This window comes from Lepus europaeus, chromosome 4, assembly GCF_033115175.1.
Source record: "Lepus europaeus isolate LE1 chromosome 4, mLepTim1.pri, whole genome shotgun sequence".
Taxonomy (NCBI): domain Eukaryota; kingdom Metazoa; phylum Chordata; class Mammalia; order Lagomorpha; family Leporidae; genus Lepus; species Lepus europaeus.
Window position 1 is genome coordinate 118757220 of NC_084830.1, and position 27003 is coordinate 118784222.

General features: G+C 37.6%; 1 protein-coding gene across 1 annotated transcript in view; it reads right to left on the reverse strand.

Moving 5' to 3' along the window:
- Nucleotides 1-27003, reverse strand: part of GABRA1 (gamma-aminobutyric acid type A receptor subunit alpha1) — a 53007-nt gene that overhangs the window by 15571 nt on the left and 10433 nt on the right. The window contains exons 3-6 of the mRNA XM_062189676.1: nt 20147-20214; nt 11425-11645; nt 10109-10191; nt 1729-1872 (exon numbers count right to left, since the gene is read on the reverse strand). Coding sequence (XP_062045660.1) covers nt 1729-1872; nt 10109-10191; nt 11425-11645; nt 20147-20214 — 516 coding nt within the window. The remainder of the gene's footprint in view (nt 1-1728; nt 1873-10108; nt 10192-11424; nt 11646-20146; nt 20215-27003) is intronic.

Consider the following 27003-nt stretch of genomic DNA (forward strand, 5'->3'; position numbering starts at 1 on the left):
TATGATTCTAATTCCTTTGATGAAATCAGAGTTTCCAGTTGGATAAACGAGTTGTCCAAAAATCACAAGCCTTCTAAGTAACAACACCAGGATTTGAGTCCACATTTTTCTGATTACAAAGCCTATGACCTTTCCAATATGCTGTGTGCATTTCTAGCAAGGGCATAGCTAAGGAAAAATCTTCCATTTTTTTTAAAACAAGAAGAATACATATTTAAGCTTCTAAAACGGATGCTTTTTAGTAAGCAAAAGACAGATCCTTTTAGGCAGAACTTACTCAATAATCACATTAAGGGATACCCATCTACCACTTTAATGTTTTAGAATTATGAGGGTTTAGATATAAAGTATATTTCATAATTTTTCTAAGCAAGAAATTTTATGAAAAAACAGCACCACTGGCCCTACATATTACTGAATCAACTTTGCTTAGAAACCACAAATCTCAGTGAATGAGACCAATTTGATTTTTTAACTCACCTATAGAAATAATTGTTGGTCTTTTTTTCAAGTTCTTTAGCAATGGAATGTATTTTAAAATGTTGGACTTTGGAGAGCATAAGTTGTTCTAGTTGTTTGAGTCTAGTTTTCAGTTATAATTCTCCAGCTTCATGATCCCATTTCAGTTAGTACAAAATAGATACTTGCATACTAAACTTGAGCATTTGAAACAGCTTTAAAAAATTGGGGCCCAGCTCTTTCAAAATATTTGATCTAGTTTTGTGCATATTATTATTAAATCAGTTACAACACTAAAAATGATGGCACCTCATCGACTTTTTTTTTTTTTTTTTGACAGGCAGAGTTAGACAGTGAGAGAGAGAGAGAGAGTCAGAGAGAAAGGTCTTCCTTCCTTTGGTTCACCCCCCAAATGGCTGCTATGGCCAGCGCTGCGCCAATCCAAAGCCAGGAGCCAGGTGCTTCCTCCTGGTCTCCCATGAGGGTGCAGGGCCCAAGGACTCAGGCCGTCCTCCACTGCCTTCCCAGGCCACAGCAGAGAGCTGGACTGGAAGAGGAGCAACTGGGACAGAATCCGGCACCCCAACCGGGACTAGAACCCAGGGTGCTGGCACCACAGGTGGAGGGCTACCCAGTGAACTGCCATGCCAGCAACCTCATTGACTTTTAATTCTAAAATGGTGTGGTTAGTAATGTGGCCATATCTTGTTGACTTTAGGAGTAGAAGATGCTCAGCCAGAGAGATGCATGAATTTGTAGAAGTAATTGGCCTTTTGATGTGCTGCATGTAATGAATGCTGCTATAAATTCAGAGATTTATTGAAGCGTAGAGATAAATGAGGTAAGTAGTATTAGTTGCTAACATTTACAAAAAGCTTTTTCTCTGCCAGGAATTGTGACAGGTAATTTTCATGCATTGAATGTACTCCTTTCAACAATCCTGCATGGTGTCTAAGATTGACTACAAGGTAGAAAAGTAAGGATTTAACCCATTCAACCCCAAGAGTTCACGTTTCCACCTGCTGTGCGACATTGATCACACAGAATCAGCTCCTTTCTTTAAAAACAAACAAAAGCAAAATGCATTAAATGACAGTCCAAGGTCACATATCTACAGTTTACCTTACTTGCCACTCAATTTATCCCTGGCTTAATGTAATTTTCTCTTTACTCTATTGGTGTTATGAAAAAATTCTATGAGTTCTAACATTCTCTGAAGATGTTTTTCTTCCCCTTATTCCATATCTGTAGTAACCAAGCAACACTTACCTGTACTGGACTGTACAATTCCAGAGTCTACTGTTTGTCCAAGAAGATCATACTGGTTTAGGCGTGATCCATCTTCTGCCACAACCACTGAGCGTGCTGGCTCTCTGGTCCACTCATAAACAACTTCTGCTCTTGTATAAGCATCTAAAAGCAAAGCATGAGAAATTATCCAAGTATTTTCAAAGTTCCATTCTCATAATTGATTGATATATTTTATCAACTTCATATTTTCTATCTCGTGGTTTTAGAGAGTAAGCTAGGAAAGCCCATATTCCTTAACTTCAGAAAGGTAAATTTTATTTTCCTGTTTTTCAACCATTTGTTCGCTTTTCCAACAAATGGTTTTTTAACACCTGTAAAAGACAAAGTACTCTGCTGAGAATATAGTAGTGATTGTATCAAAAAAGATTCTTGATCTTATGGCAATTGCATTATATCGATGGAGACAATAACAAGTAAAACAAGTATGTAATTTCAAATTATCTTAAGTGCAATAAACCATGCAATATCAGAGAAAGAGATAGACAATGAACTTCATCTATTTTAGGTTAAGGAATCACAGAGAGTCTCTGAGGAAGTATTGTTTATTAAAATGTATGACAGAAATAAGGCAGTGAGCCTTGCAAAAGTCTTGTGGAAGAGTTTCCTCTATATGCACACTAACAAAAAATTCCCAGTCTTAGAGTTAAGTCTTGACTAGTTTCAGGAAGACCTATGTGTCTAGACTGATTGGCCTGGGAGAGGAAATGAGGATAGACTCAGGAGCATGTATTCAAATCTTTGGCTGCTCATCTATTTTCAAGGGAATCTGAGTTTCTTCCTATTTCTATTGATGATGCTTCTCATGGACATTTACCATCATAATGATTGTAATGATTATGGTGGCAAGTAACATTATATAGGTTTTCTTCTTAAGTATTTTTATTTTATTTTAAGATTTATTTATTTATTTGAAAGTCAGGGTTACACAGAGAGAGAAGGAGAGGCAGAGAGGGAGAAAGAGCGAGGTCTTCCATCCGTTGAGTCACTCCCCAATTGGCCGCAATGACCAAGGCTGTGCTGATCCGAAGCCAGGAGCCAGGAGCTTCCTCCAGGTCTCCCACACGGGTGCAGGGGCCCAAGGACTTGGGCCATCTTCTGCTGCTTTCCTAGGCCATAGCAGAGAGGTGGATCTGAAGTGGAGCAGCCAGGACTCAAACAGGCGCCCATATGGGATGCCGACACTGGAGGTGTTGGCTTTACCCGCTATGCCACTTTGCTGGTCCCCAGTATTTTCTTTTTTAATGTCACTTTTAACTAAGCCATCTTCTATAGAAAAGGTTTTTTATATCCCCTAATTTTTAGTTAATGTATGTTGGAAGAGAAGAGTGCAGAATGTCACAGAGAAAGTGAAGGAGAAAGAATCCCATAGCTTTGCTGATTTCTAGTTATAGAACATTGGTTTTACATAGTTTGAAATGATAGTAAATTTTCTCCAATAATTAGATGCAGAGTGATGCTTAAAATTTAAGGAACATCACACTATAGGAAAATCTAATTATTTCCAAATTTTTTCCTTTTTAAAGATTTATTAATTTTATTTGAATGTCAAAGTTATGGGGCAGTGCTGTGGTGCAGTGGGTTAAAGCCCTGACCTGAAGTGCCAGCTCCAGCTGTTGTGGCCATCTGGGGTTGAATCAGCATTGAAGCAGCGGATGAAAGACCTCTCTCCCTGTCTCTATCTCTCTATGTAACTCTGTCTTTCAAATAAATAAACCTTAAAAAAAAATCAGAGTTACACAGAGAGAGGAGAGGCAGAGAGAGAGGTCTTCCAATCACTGGTTCACTCCCCAATTGGCTGCAATGGCCAGAGCTGTGCCCATCCAAAGCCAGGAGCCAGGAGCCTCCTCTGGGACTTCCCATTTGGGTGCGGAGGCCCAATGACTTGGGCTATCTTCCACAGCTTTCCAAGGCCATAGCAGAGAGGTGGATAGGAAGAGGAGCAGCTGGGACTCGAACTGGCACCCATATGGGATGTCGGCATGGCAGGCAACAGCTTTACATGCTATGCCACAGAACTAGCCCCTCCAAAGTTTGAGGGTAAGTCATGGTAGCACAAGTTGACTTTTTGTTAATTCTTGACTCTTTGGCCAATGGCCAGCTTCTTCCTTGGCAACAGTGGCAAAGAGCCCAAGAGGACATGGACATGTTTTTAATTTCTTTTAAAATCAGAATTTAAATAGAGTTTAATCTAACTTGGATTATATTCATTTTTATACCAGCATAATCATAAATATAATTTGTTTTATTTATTTTTAAGGATTGCTCCCACAAAGACAAAAGTGTCTAGAACCTATGAAAATCCCATTTAGCCCTTCCTGACTCCAACCCTAACCATAGGTGACCAGAATTGGGTGTTGTGTCTAAATGTGATGTTAGGTCTTCAAAATATTCATGGAATATGTGTACTGTGACAAAACTCTGCATGTATTTCAAGTAATTTTGGTACCAAAATAAATTTATGTTTTAATTCCAATTTCCAATGAACTATATAAAGTATATTCATATTCTCCCAGGCTGAAATGAGTTGTACAGTTATTTTACATGAAAATAAGGCTGCTTATCGCTTCTCGGCCTTTTGGCTAAGATCAAGTGAAAATAAGGCTGCTTAAAAAAATATGTGAGCCACATCCCTCCAGCTCTGAAAACAAATTTCTTAAAGTGGTCACTTTTTCCTGATGTGAGGGATACAGAAAAGTGTAGTAAAGATTCTCTGATTCCCTGTATGGTTCAGCTTTACTTGTGGACCCATTTATAATCATATATCTTTTTAAAGAAATTTTCCTAGAATTTTGAAAAAATGAACTGGAAATTAACTTAGCTGTTCATGAGACACATGAAAATGACAAATGAGTAACCTGAAATTTGTCCTTATTGAGTCTTTCTAATTGTGTTTGTCCTCATTGACTTAGAAAGCAAAATGATGCATGTCAGCATTGTACTGGAAGACAAATCACAGCTGGTACGAGGGTATAAGATTTTGTTTTAATCTCTTAGAAGATTTTGTTTTAATCTCTTAGAAGAGTGCAGAGCATACTAGATTTAGAAGGACCATTGTGTGTGTACCTACTGGTCATGATAAATTGTTGACTTTTAATGGAATTGTCTTACCTAAGAAGATGTACTGAATTTATGCTGGTACAGAGTGATTGAATGATCCATTTAGAAGAGAGTCAAAAAACTTGCAATTTAATTGTATTTTATAGATGCTAAACTGAGGAACAGAGCACTGAATGACTTGTTTAAGCCTATACCACTATTTAGTGGGAAAACTAAGTTTAAAAACTTACGATAGGGCCAGCGCCGCGGCTCAGTAGGCTAATCCTCTGCCTTGCGGCACCGGCACACCGGGTTCTAGTCCCGGTCGGGGCACCGATCCTGTCCCGGTTGCCCCTCTTCCAGGCCAGCTCTCTGCTGTGGCCCGGGAGTGCAGTGGAGGATGGCCCAAGTGCTTGGGCCCTGCACCCCATGGGAGACCAGGAGAAGCACCTGGCTCCTGCCATCGGAACAGCGCGGTGTGCCGGCCGCAGCGCGCCTACCGTGGCGGCCATTGGAGGGTGAATCAACGGCAAAGGAAGACCTTTCTCTCTGTCTCTCTCTACTGTCCACTCTGCCTGTAAAAAAAAAAAAAAAAAAAAAAAAAAACAAACCTTACGATATAATTTATTCTACTCCACTGCTGTTTGTAAGGTTTTTTTCCAGGCAAAAACAGTATATTATATGCTCAGAAACCAAGCAGAGATACTTAGTAGTCATATAATTAGTGATGAAGCCAATTCTAGATCTGTGCCATTTCACAAAAATCTAAATCCCATGCCATTGTATTACACTGCTGTTAACAGCAATGCTTGGAGACTGCATTTTTATATCTTTTTCTGTGTTGTCACTGGAAAGCCAATATAGTTGTAGAGAAAAAATGTGTTATAAATTTAGTCTCAACTTCATATACATCACTGTGTATAAAAATGTGTAATTATTATAGATATGGTATCACTGTGAAAGTGCAAATTATTCATTATTCACATCTCTTTTGGAGACTTACAAAGCAGAGTAAATGCACAGGATGAAAGCTGGTATTTCGAGATAGAGGAGGAAGATAGATATACTTAAGGTCTTATCGTAGGTGATATATCCTATTGTTTCCTCAGATTTCAGTATCTGGAAAGTGTTCTCTATATAAATGTACTTGATTTGAGATTTCAACATAAAGAAAAGAGGTTAAATATAGTTTTCAACTTCATGTTTCCTAGTCAAAAATTTTAAAGTATGATTTCAAATAAATCATATTTAAGAAGAAAAAATTTAGAGACAAGGTAAAAAGCTTTGGGTGATGGTTGAAAGATCTTTGTAATGGTATGTCAGTGACGCCATTGATTTAGTATCAAAAGGATCATTGCTAACTGACACTGTAGCTTCATTTTTATGGGCCTTTATTTTTCCATTTATACAGAGCAGGTAAACTAAATTCTAAATTTGTGTTTTCAGAATTCTTCCACATTTCACTCATTCTCTCTCTCCTCCTTTAGCTTGATAATCAGTTGGTCAGAAAAAACCCAATCATGTATTAGGCCCTTGCTCCGCTCAGGGCTTGTTTAGGTCTTAATGTCAGAATCCATAGCCCAATTTGCTTCTTTATCAAAGCCTTATTTTGTGTTTTCCTTGAAAAGTATTAAAAGATGACAGCTGTATGACACACGTTTCTTCTGGTTAACTGGCTATATGAAGAGATAGAGCTTTATCCCTACCAGGCAGAAAGTGTCATTTAACACAGACAATCAGAATCTCAGAGAAAGTGGTAAGGAAAACATCTGCTTTTATGTGTTCCATTCTTATCAACATATGGATGAGGTTGCTTCAGAAGCTTCGTAAGCATTTGTTGCTGAGTATTTCACCAAATTATCTACCTTAGAAAAACTACTACAGAACATGCCTGTGACTATAGACTTGTAGTTCAGGCCACCGAAGATTAGAGATGGGACACGGGCACTCCCTTGACTTGCATCCTCTGGTCTGCTTTAACAAAAACCAGGAGGAAAAGAAAGCTAGGCATCAGAAGCAATGGGTGGCAGGCCTATTAATGGCTGATCTGGACAGTGATCTGCCCTCAAGGAGACCCAACAGGCCAGTCCACTGCAGTGGCTTTCAATGTGGTAAGCCTGGGCTTCAGCAGAAGTCAGCTTGTGAAGAGCCCTGGCAGCTCTGCCAAGAGTTGGATCACTGGAAATGGACCTGCCCTGGAGTCGAAGGATGCCCAGGTCAGAGCCACAGATCTTATTGGCTCTAAGCTGAAAAGCCCTTCACTCAGCCCAACTTCCAAAGTGACCACTGCAGCTGAGGGGATGGTCAAGTAGGGTCAGCAACATTGCAGGCAGAACTGTAAATTTCTTGTTAGAGATGCCCCCTGCCTTTACCTGGCCAGCTCTCCTCCCAGGCCAGCCAAGTAATGAAAGTCAACAGAGTGCCTTCCCTTAGGAGGTTCACACCTCCCTTAGGATGTACCCCATGTGAAGAGATAGATAGGTCTGGGCCTCTTAACTTACAAGGCCTAAAGCCCAACAGATTATTATCAAGCCCCTTCTGTCAGGTTCTATTTGCCTCTCAATCAGAAAAATTACTTGTAGCTTAGACAGCACCTTTCTTAGCTCCTCTAATAATGACTCTGTCCTTTGTTCTAGACCCTGTCTAGCGCACTTGGGCCTCATTCCTTTGTAATCATAACCTCTACTCTACCACCAATGCCTCTACTCCCAACCTGTGTGTACTGATGGTCCTCTTCCCCACTTAATGCTGTATAATTGTTCAGACCTGGTTAATGCCACTCTTAGGATCATTGGTTACTATCCTCACCCTGTCTTTTATGACCTTGTCTAAATATGATCAGAGTCGGAGAACTTCAAAGGCTTCCATAGCCTTGGCAACTCATGAGGAGAGCCTAGGGTGGTTACTGGTGCCATAAACTAGAGTGTCAATTTGTTGGGTCAACAACAGGAGTCACTGTGCACTTGCTCCTCATGTGGGATCTCTGTCCTTAATGTGCTGTACATTGTGATTTAATGCTATAACTAGTAGTACTCAAACAGTATGTTTCACTTTGTGTTTCTATGTGGGTGCAAACTGTTGAAATCTTTACTTAATATATACTAAATTGATTTTCTGTATAAAAAAAAAATGCTGAGCTAACCAGCAAGCAATCAACAATCACTTGGGGCAGCATGGTAGTGGGTTAAGCCACTGCCTGTGACACTGGCATCCCTTGTGGGCTCTGATTCAAGTCCCAGCTGCTCCATTTCCAATCTGGCTCCCTCCTAATGTGCCTGGAAAAGCAATGGAAGATGGCCCAAGTATTTGGGACCCTTCACCCCCATGGGAGTCCTGGATGTAGTGCTCCTGGCTTCAGCCTGACTCAGCCCCTGCCATTGCTACCATTTGAGCAGTGAATCAGCAGATGGAGTCCCTCCCCCCACCACCTCTCTCCTTCTCTCCCTCTCTCATTCCCTTCCTCTCTCCCTCCCTCCCTCCCTCCCTCTGTCTATGCCTTCCAAATAAATAAGTAAATATTTAGAAAAACACAGTCACTTATGTTCATCCATCATATATGAAATAAAAAACCTTCCCCTTTTTTTATAGCTATCTTAACTGCTAAAAGCATACCTATTTAAAAATGACGAAAATGAGTAATTCATTGTCAAAATTTAGACTTTTTTTCAGGAAAAAGAGGATACTATTAGTAATTATACCAGGATATTGGGCCAGAGCCATGGCTCACTTCGTTAATCCTCCCCCTGTGGCGCCGGCAACCCATATGGGCGCCAGTTCTAGTCCCGGCTGCTCCTCTTCCAGTCCAGCTCTCTACTGTGGACCAGGAGGGCAGTGGAGGATGGCCCAAGTCCTTGGGCCCCTGTACTGCATGGGAGACCAGGAGAAAGCACCTGGCTCCTGGCTTTGGATTGGCACAGTGCCGGCCATAGTGGCCATTTGGGGAGTGAACCAATGGAAGGAAGACTCTCTCTCTCTCTCTCTCTTACTCTACCTGTCAAATAAATAAATAAATAAATAATTATACCAGGATATTAAGCATAACTTAGTACTGTCATAAGCAAACTATGATGTATTATCTTCTTAACTATAGCTTATGCTGTGGTTTAGATGGCCTTATGAATGAATGAATCTAATATACATTCTGACATCCATGAAACACATAAAACACATTATCATTGTTAAAAATTGAACTGATAATGGAAGAAAACCAGTAGTGTGTGATACAGAACATATGCAAGATTTGAGAAAAGGGTAGTGGGAAGAAAGTTACCACCAAAAGCTTGTTTAGCTGATAGTTTTTAAAGTCATTTATCCTTGGGCTTTAGTATACAATGAGATTTATAAATAGAGTCATTTGTCTTTCCATGACTAGCACTGCTAGCAGCCTGAAGGTCCTTTGCTATTTTCTTTGCCTGCTCTCTTCCTACACTACCAGTATTTTTCTTCTATGAATCATATCTTCACCAAAATAGTTGCTCAGACTGCCTGTCTGGTGAGGACAGAAAGCTTGTTAGGTATTCCGGGAGTTGACTCAGTCCTTCTAAGTAATTCCTTTGCAGGAAACTGGGAATTATTATTCCCACTCATTTTATGCATGCATACCAGTCAAAAGCAGAGGGATGGAGGGAAAATCATAACCTGATTCTCCTGGCCACCCTTTTCATGGATCCTCTGAAATGCTCCTCAATATTTTCAAACAGCAGAAACCCAGAAACCCAGAAAGCTATCATAAAGAGAAGTTATACAGGATACTTTCAAGAATATCAATATATACAAATAAATTAGTAATTTTCTAAGAATATGATTAGGGTACATTTCCTTTCTGAAAATAATGTAGGTGTAAACTTCATTTAATAACAAACACCTACTTGTAATCCTTCACCACCTATTAATATTACCACCGGGTGACCAATTTAAAATAAACAAACAAACCTAACTACTGATGTATGATAAACATAAAGTTCTTCATTTATTAGTAGGAAAATGTTATTCATGCGATATAAGCACCTACACTCCACTCCTTTTTCTGTGAATACAACTTCAGCAAAAATAGAATTGTTCCACTAAATAATTTAAACTGTGTTGTCCAGCCCAGTAGTTAGGAAATCACTCCTCTCTTGAAATAACTTTTATTAAAAGTTAAGTCAAGGATTTCTAAATAGAAAGTCTTTTGAATACATTGCTCTGAAAGTTTTCTTGACGTTCTTATCTTTCTAATATCTTTCTTTCTAATTGAAGGTTATTTTGTGTATAGTCTTAGATCTTTCGTAATAATAAAGGAAGTTTGAAGTGAAATACTCACAGCTTCCAAATTTTAGTGGGCAGGCATGAGCATCCATAGGAAAGTCCTCCAAATGCATTGGACATTCTGCTCTCACAGTCAGCCTTATTCATTAAGGGAAATAAAGATACAAACAAGAGCCCTATAGATTAGCTCCATAAACAAGGGTGATATTATCAATTTTAGTAAATATAGCAACAAAACAGAGAAGAATATAAACTGTAGTTACACCGAGCTATTAATAATCAAATGACCCAAAAAGAATGGTTTACAACTGTATTCTGTCTATTTTTCTTTGTTTTCTTTGAGAAACTAGACAGCACCTATCTTGTACAATGTTCAGGTATTGCTAATGTTTTCCATAACAAGCACCATCAGCGACTCCACATAGCTACAGCAAATTCTTAGGGAATAACCCAAGATTTAGGCAAATAAATGTTTGCAGAAGTAATTCATCCTTGGTTGGGAAAAAGCTATGAATATCAAGGAAAATAACTTATCTTGTTTTAAACACGGTTGCCCAACCCTCACCCAAGTAGCAATGTGTGCATAAGGTAACAAAGGAATAGCTGAAGGATCAGTGTCTTCAGGCTCTGTGAGATCGAGATTAACGTAAAGTCCCCTTGAGAATTTGCATGTGATCTCATTTTATTCCAACCGTTTAGTTTTATTTACAAATCCACTGCCTAATTGAAGCCAGGAATCCCTAGGGTGTTCTGGGAATGTGAATTCTATTCATGTTTTTAAAAAAGGATTGCTAGGGAAAGAATTCATTGGAATATATTTGCTGTCTGTAGCATTATGAGAGAATTTATCCTCATTTCCATCTTACGCTTTTTAGCAAGAGTTGTGTTTTTTTTTTTTACTCATTTTATTAAGTAGTTCAAGAAATGTTATAGCATAGCTTTATAACAAGCCAGTTAAATCTTTAAGTGATTATAATACTGATTAAAGCAAATATGAAGTGAATTACTTATTGATTAAATTACATTGTTAGCCAGTTAAAGAATGTGATCAATATAGCAAAAGTGATAAGAAATTGTGAGGATGGAAAATATAAGCTACTTACTATTTTTTTTTTGCTTTCTGTTTGATTTTTGTTTTTATTTTATCACAATACCTCTGCTCTTACTTTTGTTCCCATTCATACAAATTCTTTCACTGCCCCTCTATACTGGTCAGAAAACTTCACTCCTGTTCTAGGAAGATGAGCACCACCAATCCTATTTGAGCAGCCATTCGATTTGAACCTTAGCATAGCTCCTTACAGAAGACCATAGAATAGGAGCAGAATATTGCATACATCATAAAGCATTAATCAGGATAACCTTCCTTACCTCATGGTGTACAGCAAGGTGCCGTCTTCTGTGATTCTCAACAGTTTGTTGGGCATGGTCATGTTATGGGCCACTGACTTCTTTCCATTGTGAAAAAAGGTGTCTGGGGTCCAAATTTTACTTGCCATTAGGTTATTTAACCGGAGAACTGTCATGGGTCCTTTAAATTTCAACCTTTCATCCTTCCAGCTTTGACGGAAAAATACATCAATTGTGTATTCCTAGGTAGTTTTGGAAAATGGCAAAGAGTTCACTGTGTTGTATTTTGCAGTGCAAACATCTCACATAGAACATGCATAATTTTTATGAGTTTGGAAGCAAAAGATGAGCTAGATAGCTTGTGGTATGTTTTGGTGTCAGGTGAATCACTGGTTGGCATAATGATTTTTTTTTAATTTCTAAAATTCCTGACATACTTCTTGGTCAGAAAAGTGTGGCCAAAATATCTTATCAGAATGTGAAAACAGATTAACACCCCAATGTCTACCATCACCTCCACCACACCAGCAGTCAAAGAAATAAAATCTATTACAATAAAATCAAACTCACATTAGAGGGAATTATTTACAGAACAACATTTACATTAGATGTTTCCAGCCTTAAAATAATGTTTTTCTATTGTCTCTGAAAACTGAACACCCTCACCCAAGTTATTCATGGTTCTGCTTGGAGTGTGAAAATCCTATCATCTTTTTGGTTAAGTAAACATTGTTGTCATGGGCAGTCTATGTAGACTTTCAATTCTCCTACACAATGAAAATAAGGAATCCATTTCCACTGATAGTTTGGATCACTACTAAAAAAGAAAAACAATGCAGAGTGCACGTGTGTGTGTGTGAGTGTGTATTTGTGATTGTATATATGTGGAAGTCACATGAAAAGTGTGTGGAGCTCATCAGAATTCATAGCCAGGGAATTTATTTATTTGAATAAACACAGCATTCCTTATGGCAATACCCAGAGACAAACATCTGCTAATCTAAAAACAAGCAATATGACTTAGCAGCTCTAAAAATTGCAAAGGATTCTACCCATCTTCCTGCAAGACTTGCTACACTAGCACGATATTTGGAATCAATGATTTGAAATGAACGTTACCACATTCTCCATTAATCTGAGAATTCTCTTAACCAGAAGGAGGACTAAATTGACAACATCATATAACGTTTTCCTAATATTCTAAACATGATGCATCAAAAAGCAGCTGTTTTTTAATCTTACATATTTTGGGTTTTGGAGAAACACAATAATAATGTCCATCTATAGGTATTTTTGTGCACAAATGTATCTACTTGTCTCCTTTACAGGGTTTAAAACAATATGAAAGAGAATATGTCTTTCTGGCACACTTTTGGCATTGGTGAGCAGTTGCTGATTCAGTAACACAATTATTATTGGATGGTTTATGATGCACAAAGCATACTGCTCACTGCAGTGGAGAGAGAAACAAGGGAGCATACCATGATGCCAGTCTGTCTTTGTGGCAAGACAAGGTGTGTCATTTGTTTATTTGGTTTTTCTGTGCCTTCAAGTGTCAAATGAAAAAGTGACAAATGATAGAAATTTACTCACCAACACACACTTCTTGAGCATCTGCAGGGACAAACTGTTTAGGCATGGATATTATAAGAAATGCTTGTGGAAGAATTGGATAGACAGAGAACAGCACTTTCTATGACGGGAGAAATGCGGAGGGCCATTGTGGATTCACATCAGAAGATGACACAGTATGGTAGTGTCTATCAAGTAAACAGATGGATGGGTTCACCCTGGGCTGGGCATGTTCCCCTCTCTGAACAACACAGGCTTCAGATGTGGGATACAATATATGATATTTTTGTTACTCAGGATTTTGATACATGAGCTTTATTAACTATCTGAAGAACGACTTTTAATCAAGGGTAGAAAGAATGACCACTTAGAAATCAAGGTTCCAAGGATGCCTAAATTGACTATGACCAAAAGTTTGGTTCATCTGTTACCAAGATAATCATTTGAACACAAAATAAATGTTAAACTTGTATTATCAAATATTGACAAGATATATCCCAAGGGCAATGACTCCAAAAAATTATGTCAAAACATTCTAACACCCTAGTGCTGGCACCTGTATACATTCAACACCAGCTTTACTTACCTGTGCTACTGGCAGACAATGAAATTGCCAAACTCATTCATCACTCTCCTTTCAAATCTTTACCACTCAGCCATACACACATACAAAAAGAGCAAGTATAACTGGGTAAACTTCATTTTGATTATTCCCTCTGATAGAAGGAAAAGCTGAAATTAAAGCAGTTAACAAAGACCAGCCTACACTCTCTGCCTAACAGAAAGTGTAAATATTTGATCTCCCATTTTCTGAGAACTGCTCCTGCATGGTCAGCATAGTAGTAGCTGGTGCCTCCAGTACCTGCTGATGTATAACATCACTTTGCCCCATGGTCACAGCTCATAGATTAAGAATGAGCATCTGAATCAAGATGGGACAGAACCCCTTCTTTAGCAAGTTGGAATGACAGTGGAAAGACGCAAAGCCCATGGCATGGTATCAATGATTGCAAGTTCCTAACCTGCCAGCTAGCTGGTCTCTGGTAATTTTCTTATCCTTGCAAAGCCCTAGTCTCCCCAATCTGGAAATAATGCACTTGGCTATTGTGAGAAATGATTTAATGCTTGTGAACAGCTAGTGAAAATGCCTAGAATCTAGGAAGTGCTTAATGAATGTTAGAAATTATTTGTCTCCCCTTTGATTATTTCATTAACATGCTGCGAATGAGAAAGTGGTATTTCTTTGGGAGGATTGTGGGACAGGAAACCCCTGGAAAACAAGAAGATAGTCAGAACAAGCAAAGTACAGCAGAATGCTAAGGGCAGGACTCCATGGAACAGAGTCTGAATAAGTAGGGAGCACTATGAAAGAATTTGTTCAAGTTCAAAGGTTCTACCCTCACTACCAAAGTGAAAATCTGAGTTACTCTGTTCAATAGAGTTAAGTCCCTGGAGAATGAGAACCTTCTGAAGATCTGGGACAAAACATCCGCTATGTTCCTAAATAAATATTGTATTGAAGTGTTCCCACTTGCACCATTTATTACCATCTGTGTATGCTTTGACTTAGTACAGTTTAAGCACTGTGGAAAACAAGTCTATGACTGTGCTGCCTGGATATTTCTGTTAGAACCTGGTGCTCTGGGAATGCACTGTTTGATTGCCAATTAGTGGTTTTTAAAATAAAATTAAGGAGTTGCCCTAATTTTGTTTTCCATTCTAGATAACGTCAGATGCCTTGGGAGCTATTGAGTCTCTGGGGATGATTGGACTGGGATTCAGTTGGTACATTTAGCAGGTCACTTTCCTTCTCTGGAATATGTGGATAGGAGTAATATTTAGCTAAAAGGTTTTATATAGGGATTGAATGAAATAAGGTCTATAACTCTTTCAACATTGTGCCTAAAATATTTTGAAAATTTAATAATGTGAAATGATGTGATTATTATTAATTAAATATTTCATCAGTTCTCACTTTAAAAAATACAAAACTTTTTCTGTTTAAAAAGTAGCTTTGTCATTCTTCCTTGAAATTTTGTTTCTAAAAAACACCGTTACTTCTTTTTCATGATTCTTACATAGTATGGTTTAAATGATTAATCTACTAAAGCAAGGTACTCAGGTATAATGTCCTCTAACAACTTAGGAAAACATTTGCAGGTCTAAAGCTAATTTGATCTTTAATAGAACAAACATTGTCTTTTTCAGAAGCTTTAAATAATAGGTAGTAACAGTATCACTGGCTTGGACATTATATCCACTTCTTTTATCTATTATGTAACCAAAGGTCATATATGAAATATTGCTTGCTCTTGATGACCACAGAGTTAATGGTGTTTCAGAAATCCTATTCTGGAAGAAGGCATCCTGGTGCAGTGTATTAAGCAGATGTTTACGATATTGGAGTGCCAGTTCTAGTAATGACTAGTTCTTATCCAGCTTCCTGATAATACATCTGGGAAGGCAATAGATGATGGCCCACATGCTTGGGCCCCTGTCACCCATATGGGAGACCAGAATGGAGTTCCAGGCTCCTGGCTTTGGCATGGTCAGTCCCTAGCCATTGTAGCCATTTGCGGAGTGAAGCAGTAGATAGAAGAACTCTCTCACACTCACTCTCCCCCTCTTTCTCCTCTCCCCCTCTTTTTCTCTCCCTCTCTCCTTGTCTCTTTCTTCCTCGCTCTATTTCTCTGCCTTTCAAATAAGTAAATCTTTTTTTAAAAACCCCATTGTGCATTTTTTATTTGGAGGGAGAAAAAAAAAAAAACAGTTGGTTCCCTAAATTACAGTTAACTGGAACCAGTAACTGAAAGGCATGTTAAATATTTTTCAAAGGAAAGTTTTCTGCTATACATTCCCTTCTCTGGGGCACTGTCCCCAAACAACTCCTAATGAAAACTAATTCTGTGTGAGACACCATGGTAGGTATCAGAGACAGAATAGAATATTCATCTTTACATTTTAAATCATTATTAGTATTGTGATCAATATGGGATGTTTGACCCCTGTTTTTTTAAAATTATTTATTTGAACAGCAGAGATTCAGAGAGAGAAAGAGAGAGACAGAGAGACAGAAATCTTCCATCTGCTGTTTCACACTCCAAATGACCGTTAACCGCTAGGCTGGGCCAGGCCAAAGCCAGGAGCCAGGAGCTTCTTCTGGGCCTCCCACATGGGTGCAGGAGCCCAAGTTCTTGGGTCATTTTCTACCGCTTTTCTAGGGGAATTATCAGGGAACTGGATCAGAAGTAGAACACCAGGAGGCCAGCACCGTGGCTCACTTGATTAATCCTCTGTCTGTGGGGCCAGCATCCCATATGGGTTTCGGGTTCTAGTCCCAGTTGCTCCTCTTCCAGTTCAGCTCTCTGCTGTGGCCTGGGAAGAAAGTGGAGGATGGCCCAAGTGCTTGGGCCCCTGTACTCACATGGGAGACCAGGAGGAAGCACCTGGCTCCTGGCTTCGGATCCGTAGCAGCCATTTGAGGGGTGAACCAATGAAAGGAAGACCTTTCTCTCTGTCTCTCTCTCTCACTGTCTAAATCTGCCTGTCAAATAAAAAGAAAAATGTAGAGCACCAGGACTTGAACCAGTGCCCATATGGGATGTGGACACTGCAGATGGAGGCTTAGCCTTCTATGCCACTGTGCCCACCCCTCACCCCTCTCTTGATGATTTTATCAATGAGAAAAGAGCTTTACCAGTATAAAATATCCGAATAATCTATTTTCCCTTATATTCTTCTACTGGAAGAGAGGAATGGGGAAGAGTCATTTAATCTGATGTGTGAATTTTGGAGGAAAAAACAATTTTACATATTTTAGTCCTTTTTTGTCCTTTTTTCATTTTGGATGTTGGCTGTCCATAACAGACAAATTCAGTTATGTTCCTCCATGCTAGAAGCTTTACATGGACAATCTATACTGTGGCAGAGGTAGGTCAACACCACTTGTGACTGAGTAGGTTAATCCGGTTGATTCTGGTGCTTACTCTCTGCAACCGACTTGTAAGTAGATATAAGACACATTCAGCAACATCATTATTGGTAATAAACATGTTACTCCCATTACCCATGTCCCTTACAATATTGTCCTATTTTCCAAAAGGTTCATAATTCAGAAAGGAAAGAGCTGTTATGTACTGATTTCCATTAGACCTCAATTTTTTTTTTTTTTTTTTTTGGACAGGCAGAGTTAGACAGTGAGAGAGACAGAGATAAAGGTCTTCCTTCCATTGGTTTACCCCCCAGATGGCCACTATGGCCAGCACTGTGCCGATCCAAAGCCAGAAGCCAGGTAATTCCTCCTGGTCTCCCATGCGGGTGCAGGGCCCAAGCACTTGGGCCATCCTCCACTGCCTTCCTGGGCCACAGCAGAGAGCTGGACTGGAAGAGGAGCAACCGGACAGATTCCGGCGCCCCAACCAAGACTAGAACCTGGGGTGCCAGCGCCACAGGCATAGGATTAGCCTAGTGAGCCACGGCTCTGGCCTAGACCTCAATTTTCAAAATAATATTGGCTACTGTATCTATCATGAAGTCAACAATAATTCAATAGTGACTCGAAGCCACAATGCACTGATAGGTATTATGTGAGATGAATTAAGCATGTCTTACATTTTTTGATACTGATTAAGGAAAATAACATTTATATAATACAAATAACTTTATAGAGCAATGCTCTATACGTGGCCAAATACTAAATTATATTTTATAGCTAATGCATGTGACTAAAATGCGTAAAACGAGGGCTGATTTGTTATCTGAACAATGAAAACTGATTCCATCAAGCTTTTGCATCTAATGTAAACCTGTAAAAATACAGGATTTAGATTGGTGAAGAAAAGATGAAATCTCCATGAAGTCTACAAAAAGAGTTTAGAAGCAAGAATGATAATAGTTGTTAGTTATTGGGCACTAATGACATATACTTTATTTACCTATTTATTATATACATGTATAATAATACACGCACTGAGAGATTCTGTGCCTTAGGAGCTTAAGCAATTTGTCCAAGGTCATGCTGCAGTTGGTTGATGAGATTTGAATTTCCCAGCCTGAATCCTAAAACCAATCCAGCTAAACTCTACATTGTATTGCCTCAGAGAAAGCAAGACTCATACAGATGATTAAAGCAAATAGATATCAGAAATAACTGTAAGAGAGTGCTAAAAGCATTTATGAATTGTGAGCAGTATAGACAGAAGAGTTTCAATTTGTCCTTAAACCTGGCTAGGACCTAGTACAGATCCTTAATTATGTGGGTTCCAGAAGAGAATAATGTACAAAGACAGAGTTTTGACATGGGAGAAACACTATAGGTCCTCAGAAAGTGATCGATTTAGAAAAAAAAGTATCACACATTATTTCAATAAAGTGTTCTATGGATTGACAATATGACAGAATGAATTGTCAGATGAATACACAATTATGGTTTACTTTCATATTTCTATTTACTTCATAGAAGTAATTGTTAGCACTTATTGATGCCTTATTACATGTCATGAATTGTTTTGAGGATGGTTCTGTAGTGAATCAGGTTAAGCTGCAGCCTGTCATGTTGGCATCCTGTATGAATGCTGGTTTGATTCCTTGCTACTCCTCTTCCAATCCTGCTACCACTAATGCACCTGGGAAAGCAGCAGAGGATGGCCCAAGTACTTGGGTCCATGCCAGCCCTGGCTGTTTCAGCCATTTGTGGAGTGAACTAATGGATGGAAAATTCCCCTCTCCCTCTCCCTCTCCCTCTCCCTCTCCCTCTCCCTCTCCCTCTCCCTCTCCCTCTCCCTCTATCCCTCTTTTTCTCCCTCCTTCTCTCTCTTTCTCCCTCCCTATCAGTCTACCTTTCAAATAAAAAAACTTAAAAAAATAATTTTAATTACCTTTAATCCATTAATTTATTGAGTGTTTGTAATAACTGCATGAGGTGTTACTATTTGCATGTCATACTTGAAGACATTGATTCATAGATATTAAGTAATTTCCTCAAGTAGATACCCTTCTAAGTTGAAGTTGGTATTATATACTCAGCAGTATGATTGAGAAGCCTGCATCTTCATCTACCATTATGTATTCTCTCATATATGCCATTGCTTTTTATTTGAACATTCATCGACAAATTATAAAATCTGTCTTAAAATCTAAAATATTTAGTTATCCTTTGAACTAAATTGTCTAATTATCCCTTGAGCCAACATTTCTCAGTGTTTACAAAGTACTAGGGTACTAGGTTTCCAGAATATTAACTGGTACTAAATGGCAAAAAGAAAAATTTCAAACAAATGCAATTGGAAAGACAACAGATTAAATGTACTCAAACAGGTTTCCTTACCTTACAGCTTCTCAGTTTTGATCCTGCCAAGTGGGTGTACTGTGAGTTCTCATACCATTGGAAATGCTAACCTAAATTAATATTTTCTGTAATGTTTATTCTGAGTCACTCTGGGCTATCTTGAAATCAAAGGACTTTCAAATCCAGATTATGCTAACAAAAAAAGCATTTCAAAAATAATTATCAACCTCCCTTTGAAATATTCATAATAGTATATCTTCATGGCCTCCTTATGATATTTTGCTTATGTAGAAGTTTGATTTTTATGAATTCAGAAATATCACATAGTATCTGCAGAGCTCTTCTTATTCACTAACCCCTATGAAGAAATTCATGCTAATTTATTTTGGTTGGGACAACAAAAAGAATATATCCCTGTGTTCATTTGATTTTCTCTCTTGGTAATAATGAGTGTCTTTATCAGTTTAGCAAAATGTTTCCCACTGGCATATTTAGTTTTAACTATTTCTCTTTCTAATTTTGGTCAAAGACTCATTCAACATTTGTACCATTTGTACTCAATTCTCCCTTGTGTCATGAGTTAACGTGACCTCCTAACTCAAATGAAATGTGACTTGAATTCCAATGCAAACCAAGTAAAAGCTACCACTTCAGGGATGAGAAAGAAAAGACTTCAGTGGTTGATATCATTAGAAATAAGATTGTCCTGACAAACAAATATATGTCTTTCTATTATATAAATATTATATTTGTTATTATACACAGAGACATGAAGATACAGTCAAGCTTTCTCAAGTTGTTCCCTAAATACTTAGTCTGTATTTTTCTTACAAAAGTTCAATTTTGAAAGTACCCCCAAAAAATCAAAGATACAGTGTCACTTACCATATCATGGTCTGAAACGGGTCCAAAACTTGTGACGAAGATGTCAGTCTTCACCTCAGTTACACGCTCTGATGAAGCAGGAAATTGGGCCAGTGAGTGTCTATCAACAGTCCTTATTACATATCACCACCACATACTCACACTCAAATGGGAAATTTATTGACTTTGATTAGCTATTTCTAAAATTGGTCCACAGTGTAGTCCTGGTAATTTACTGCTTACACATGAAATTTCACAGTTAATATTTTCAATGGAGAACAGAGTCTAAATATGCCACTTTGGGAGGCAGACTGTTTGGAGAACTCAGCTGCTGTTTAATGAATTCTTCAAGAATGGACACACACTTGCCTAAATCATACTAAACCATTCCACACTTTAATGAAAATATGTTTGCATATAGGTTTGGCTCCCCCTAAAATATTTTTATGCTGCCAGGGAGTTCCTCTAGCTATCTAGGCTACTCTTGGGAAGTATATAGTATGCTTTAGCAAGCTTTATTAACTCTTTGAGGTCTCAAGAGTATGCTGTATAAATGATTGCTTTTTTGCACTACATCATAAATGATTTATTTCAAATTACTCTCTGGGAAAAATGTGACAACCTATATAAGTATCTTCAATTTTGAGGATGAGGAAGACATATTTTGGCATAGAAAAAGTTCATTTAATAGATTCTGTTTCACGTTCACTGCCATTTTATTACATTGGCCTCTGATGGCATATATATCAACCAATAAAACATATTTATCGTAGTACTGTGACAACTCAACACAGACATTTTCAAAGAAATATAGTCACTCACCAAGAAATAGAAAAATGTTGCTTGCAGAAAAAGAAACAATTTGTTGAGGGGTGAGAATGAAAAAGATGACTGTGATTTTCACCTTAGCTCTAAAAAATAACAGTCCAATGTCTTAAGCAGCTCATTTCATTTATCAGGACATTTGTTCTCTGGCATAGGACATTAAAAAGGTGATCCATTATATTCAATAATAAATTTCTAAGAAAATAAAAAGCTGTCCTTTCTCCCTTGTGAGTAGTTAATAACTAACTCCCAATATAAATTTCTATCAAGGAGGTCATGTTATATGGGGGTACTTCAAAAAGTTTGTGGAAATATAGAATTGAAAGATAATTCTGGTTTTGGTGCAAAAACGCTTTTCAATCCATGCTTAGTTTTTCATAGTACACATACTCGATGAACTTTTTGAAGATGCCTCATATACAGCACATCCTACATATTTGAATAGATAAAAATAATTTGGAGTTAGTAAAATTCCTTTCCATGACCAGTCCAGTGTTTTTTGCAATACAGCAGTAAGTTTCAGCTCTTAGGTCTTCCCATTTTCATCCCCAGTATGTATACTTCTCTCTACCACATTCTCTCAACACATATTTTGTTTTTGTTAAACTAACTTTTTCTTAGTCAAAACATCTGCTATTTCTTGAGACTGTATCAAGACCTCACACTTTACTAGAACAGTACAACCTTCTTTCCACTAAAATAATAATAAAACAGAAATCTACTCTTTTCGTAGAACCTACAGTTTATATTAAATGAGCTTATTTTTGTCCTTTCAATTTTAGCATTTCCCTTTCTGGATCAAGCAAAGAACCCATTACTTTGATTTTCTTTGATAAAGAAAATATACACATTTGCCATTAAAAAATGTAAAAGGAAAGTCAACTGATGGTAGACTCCCAGGAGTATTTTCATACTAAATTCTTAGTTTATCAATTCAGCCCCTAATTGTGAATAATTTCATTTTTTCTTTCTTATAGATGAATAGCTTGCAATTAAATGCTCCTTAAGCTGTGTGACCAAAAGAATTAATATCTGAACTATGAAAATCTTTGAACCTAAGTCTTGATGTGATCAAACGTTTTTATTTTACTTCTTTTTTTAATTTGCTGACTCAGCCGCACTTTGTGTCCAAGGTTCAGTTTTAACTCTCCCAGATTATAAAGTCTAAAATTTATGGTAAATATCTTATGGACTTTAGGGGCATGTATTGAATCAACATTATAGCAGTTCTTTTCCTTTTTGTTTTTGAGATGCATATTTATATGGTTTGATGATAGCTTAATTGTGTCCCCCAAAGATTCCTGTGTCAAAGGCATGGTTCCCAGGTGGCAGTATTGGCAGATGCTATGGAATCTTTAAGAGGTAGAGCCTACTAGGAGATCCTTAGACTCTTGGGGGCACAAGATGTTTCTTTTTGTCCCAGTGTAGTTCTCATGACAGTTGTTAGAAAAGCAGTAAGCCTGGCTGCACCAGATCTCTTAGATGTAATCTCTTCTCTTTACTTCTATATGCTGCTCCCACATTGCTTGCTGTCTCCACCATGAGATGATGCAGCCAAGTACAGCTTGCACTATGCTGTTTTGAACTTCCAGAACCATGAGCCAAATAAACCTGTTTTTCTGTCTAAGTAGGTTGCGTATGATGTGTCATTATACTGATGAAAAGGTGACTAATACTCTGTTCAGGAACTATCTCTTAATTCCTGTCTGGACACTTGTACCATGATTGGCAATCTGGGACACCTCTCTTGGAATCCTTCATTCCTATTATTTACTTCTTGACTGTGGGAAGAGTATAGTTTTGGCACCTTAAGGTAAATCCTCAAGGTAGTTAGTTTTATAAAATTGTTTCACCAGGTTTTTCAGGAGTTAGCGACTAGTATTATATAGCATGATAAAGTGCCCGGAGAAATCAAGTGCCCTGTTGCCAAAAGCATAGGTCATTTCTTTCTATTGTTTTTAGATTGTTAGTAGATACTATAGAAGTGACAAATTAAAAGGCCTAAAAATCTGCTTAGAAAGATTATTATACCAGTCAAATAGAATATAAAACATGGTTAAGCTTACACACATTTATTGGCATGCATAGTTGTTATTGTCCCATATCGAGATTAGACATAAATGGAAAGGGATTTACATAAATGAAAATTAAAGTTTTGAAGACTTTGTTTGGAGTGTTTGTTGCAACAGTTAATACACAACTGAGAATGCCCTCATCCCATATCACACGAGGTTCAAGACTTGGCTCTATTCTCGATTCCAGTTTCCTGACGATGCTCATCCTGTGTATCAGCAGGTGATGTCTCATGTTCAATGTCACCCATATTAGAGACTTAGTTTGAGGTCCTGGCTCCTGACTTCAGGCTGGTCCACTTCTTACAGGCATTTAGGTAATGAAACAGTGGATGGAAGAACCTTCTCTTTCTGTCTCACTCTCTCTTTCAAATTAAATAAATAAATAAATAAAGTCTGTTTCATTTATTTTTTAACCTAATCTTTCCACTAAACCTATTGAACATCCTAGTTCATAATCTTCAGTTGTACTTCATCTTATTTTCTACTGATTACTTGCTCATCAGATTTTCCAGAATGTGTCATTGCAATATTCTATGGAAATTATCCTAACCAAGAGCTCCCATATAGTGGAACTTTCAAATTACCTTCTCACCACACAGTCTGATCATATGTATATCCTTAAAGAGTTTCTGATTATTGCTATATATTATCTTTATTCTCCAAACATACTTATAAACCCTATGCTTTAGGTAGTAAATTTTTTAAGTCCCCAAACTAAAGACTATGAAGGATTGCAGAACCAAACAACCCCTAAAAGGAAGGGGTGAATGATGGCATCAGAAGGGAAGAGGCAGAATGTAATGGAATTTCACTTATCATTAATGACTTGAGGAGAAAGATCAGTAGACTAAGAGATAACCACTTCCCATTCTTTCTCTTCTAACATATGAGAAGCCATCAAGAGAGTTCACTGAAAGAAATATTCACATAAAAATAAATTTATGTTTTTACTTTATTTTTCTTTTTTGGCAAACTAATGATGATTTGAAATTATGCCTCTTATGCCAGGACATTGCCAAAATGAAAAATCTTGAGATTTTTTACATATGCCTTGACAGGGATATAAGGAAACTATTGAGGATTCTCTCTTTTTCCAAATTCTAGGAATTTTAAACATATTGTCTCTTTCTCACAATGAAATCTCATCTCCCCCATACCACACACACATACATACACACACATACACATGGGCACTTCAAAAAGTTCATGTGAAAATTAATTAAAAGATCAGTGTATTTGAGTGCAAATAAAGATTTTTAAAGATTTATTTATTTAAAAGACAGGGTGATAGGGAGAGATATCTTTCAGCCACTGGTTCACTCCCAAAATGGTTGCAATCACAGGAGTTGGTCCAGGCTGAAGAGGAGAACCAGGAGCTTGATCCTGGTCTCCCATGTGAGTGACAAGGGTCCAAGTATTTGGGCTATCTTCAACTGCCTTCCCACATTAGCATGCAGCTGGATAAGAAACAGAGCAGCCAGGGCTCAAACCTGAACTCAAACAGGCATCACATGCAGCAGCTTAGCTCACTGTGCCACAACCCCAGCACAGAGCGCAAAAAAAGTTGAAATCCATGCATGCTTTTTTGATAAAATGCATTTTTCACAAACTTTTTGAAGACTCTGTATTTTTCTGTGTTTATATGTGTCTATAATTATGAATTAGATAAGGAACATTGGAATCTGAATTATATCCTCTAGTATCAGAATCCATTGAATTAGCATCAGATTATTAAGCATTACCAGAAATACTTTATTCAAAGCCTTTCTGTGGACCACATGAGGAAAAGTCAACATATTTTTGTGTTTCAATATAGTCTCTTTGAGAATATATAACATGACTCAGGAACTTATAATGAGGTTTCAGTGATAATATGCTTATCCCAAACTATACATGAATGAATGCATTACATAATGAGGCAGTGGTCTGAAAATGGAAATAAAATAACTTAGCTTGAAAGAATGTTAAAAGAGACAATTAATCAAAGAGTTTTGTCCAGCCATATTTTCTTCAGCATAACCCTCCTATGTGAAATTTATAAAAGAAAAAGATTTTTTAAAGTCTAAATATACACATATGTTCAACTTTTTAAGAAAAAATTTGGAACAGAATTATATAACGTGGTATCATAATGATAGTGGATATTATAGTCGAGGCTATCAATACAACAATGTCAGTGAAATATTTGATAACAAGTAAATCAAATTTAATTCAAGCCTTAAGCACATCTTCCAAAAGGATGTTGTTATATAGGTACACACAATTATGTAAGTATAAATGTACACACAAATACTCATATACTCTAACTGCTGGAAGCAAATCTGTTTGTACTAGGAATTCCTTAAAATGTTGATATCCCGTTGATAAGTACAGAAGTAACAGATGTTTGGAAGTGATAAATCAAAAAGATGATTAGTACTGGAGCAAAAATCAGAAAAGCAGTGTAGTGAAGTAAATAGAAGCACACGAGATTAAGAGTCTAAGCACTAAGATTTTAACTGATTTTTTTTGTGAACAAGCTATGCGACTTTGGATACAATCCTTTAATCTCTGTTAGTCTGTTTCCTCATGTTTTGAATGAAGAAATAATACTTGCACAGTCATCTACATAGCTTTGGAACGAGGGTCAAACAAGATTGTGGCACCAAAAACTCTCTGAGTGGCATTTGTCTGGTACATTAATTTAGTCAGTAAATGTTTATTGACTATTTTCTATGTGTCAGCTAGGCACCACTCTAGGTAGCAATACAGTGATGAAGAAATATGTAAATGTTCTGGTTCTTCTGTAGCATATCTTTTGGTGTTTTAGATGGATGGATGGATAGATAGATAATGGATAGAAATGTGATCTATAGATGATAGATAGATATAATAATGTAGATCCTAAACACAAGCATAAATGTACACATACAAACTATACTAATTCAATTCAGATAATTATAAATGCCCTGAAAGAATGTCTTTTAAAGAGATAACATTTAAACTGAGACTTCAAAGATGAGAAAACTTCACTGACAGCCAAATCCAAGGAAAGATATCAAGAAAGGGAAAAAACAGTCAAAGGATCTCAGGTGAGAAAATGTACTGTGTTTAAGAATCAGAAGGTTGGGCATATCTGAAGCCTGATGATGCTCAGGAGCTTGGCACAAAATGCTGTATCAGAGGCAAGTGGGACCACCTCTGAAGAGCCTTGTCTGTTTCAATAAGCAGTGATCTTCACTTTAATGCAATAGAAAGCTTAGGGTCCTAAAGGACAATTTGTTTAAAATGGCATCTGCATAGCAGCTAAAACATTACTGGAGATGAGCACATCCTATATTGGAGTCCTAGCTCTGCCCCAATTCCAGTTTTTTGCCAGTGTGTGCCCTGGGAGGCAGAGATGGTGGCACAAGTAGTTTGGGTCCCTGTCATCCATGTGGGAGACCTGGACTGAGTTCCCAATTCCTGGCTTTGGCCTGGCCCAATCCCATCAATTATGCACTTTGGGGGAGTAAATCAGCAGATGGGCAATCTCTCTCTAAAATTCTGTCTTTCCAATAAATTTAATTAATTAATCAATTATAAAGAAATGGCATTAGCCATATTTTCAATAGAAATGTCAACTGGGAGACTCAGATTAATATCCACTTGGTCCAGTTCTCTGGACTTACGATTTAGGAAGGAGGTCTATTACCTACTCTAAGCTCTTTTATGTCTTCTAATTCACAGAAACCTCTATATGGAGACTAAATGGACTACTATTTGTCATCATAAAATGTATCTGAAAACCTTACTGTAAAAAGGTCACATTTGGAAATTAAAAATAAACCTGGACTCCCAAATAAATAATATATACTACTAAGTTAGGCAATGTTCTAGCTACTTGTGAAGAACTTTTATTCTTTTATCATCCTATGAGCAGTCTACATTGAGAGAGGACTAATCTTCAGAACAAGGGTGCATTGCACTATCTAGCTATCTTTTTGTCTGATAAGTCTT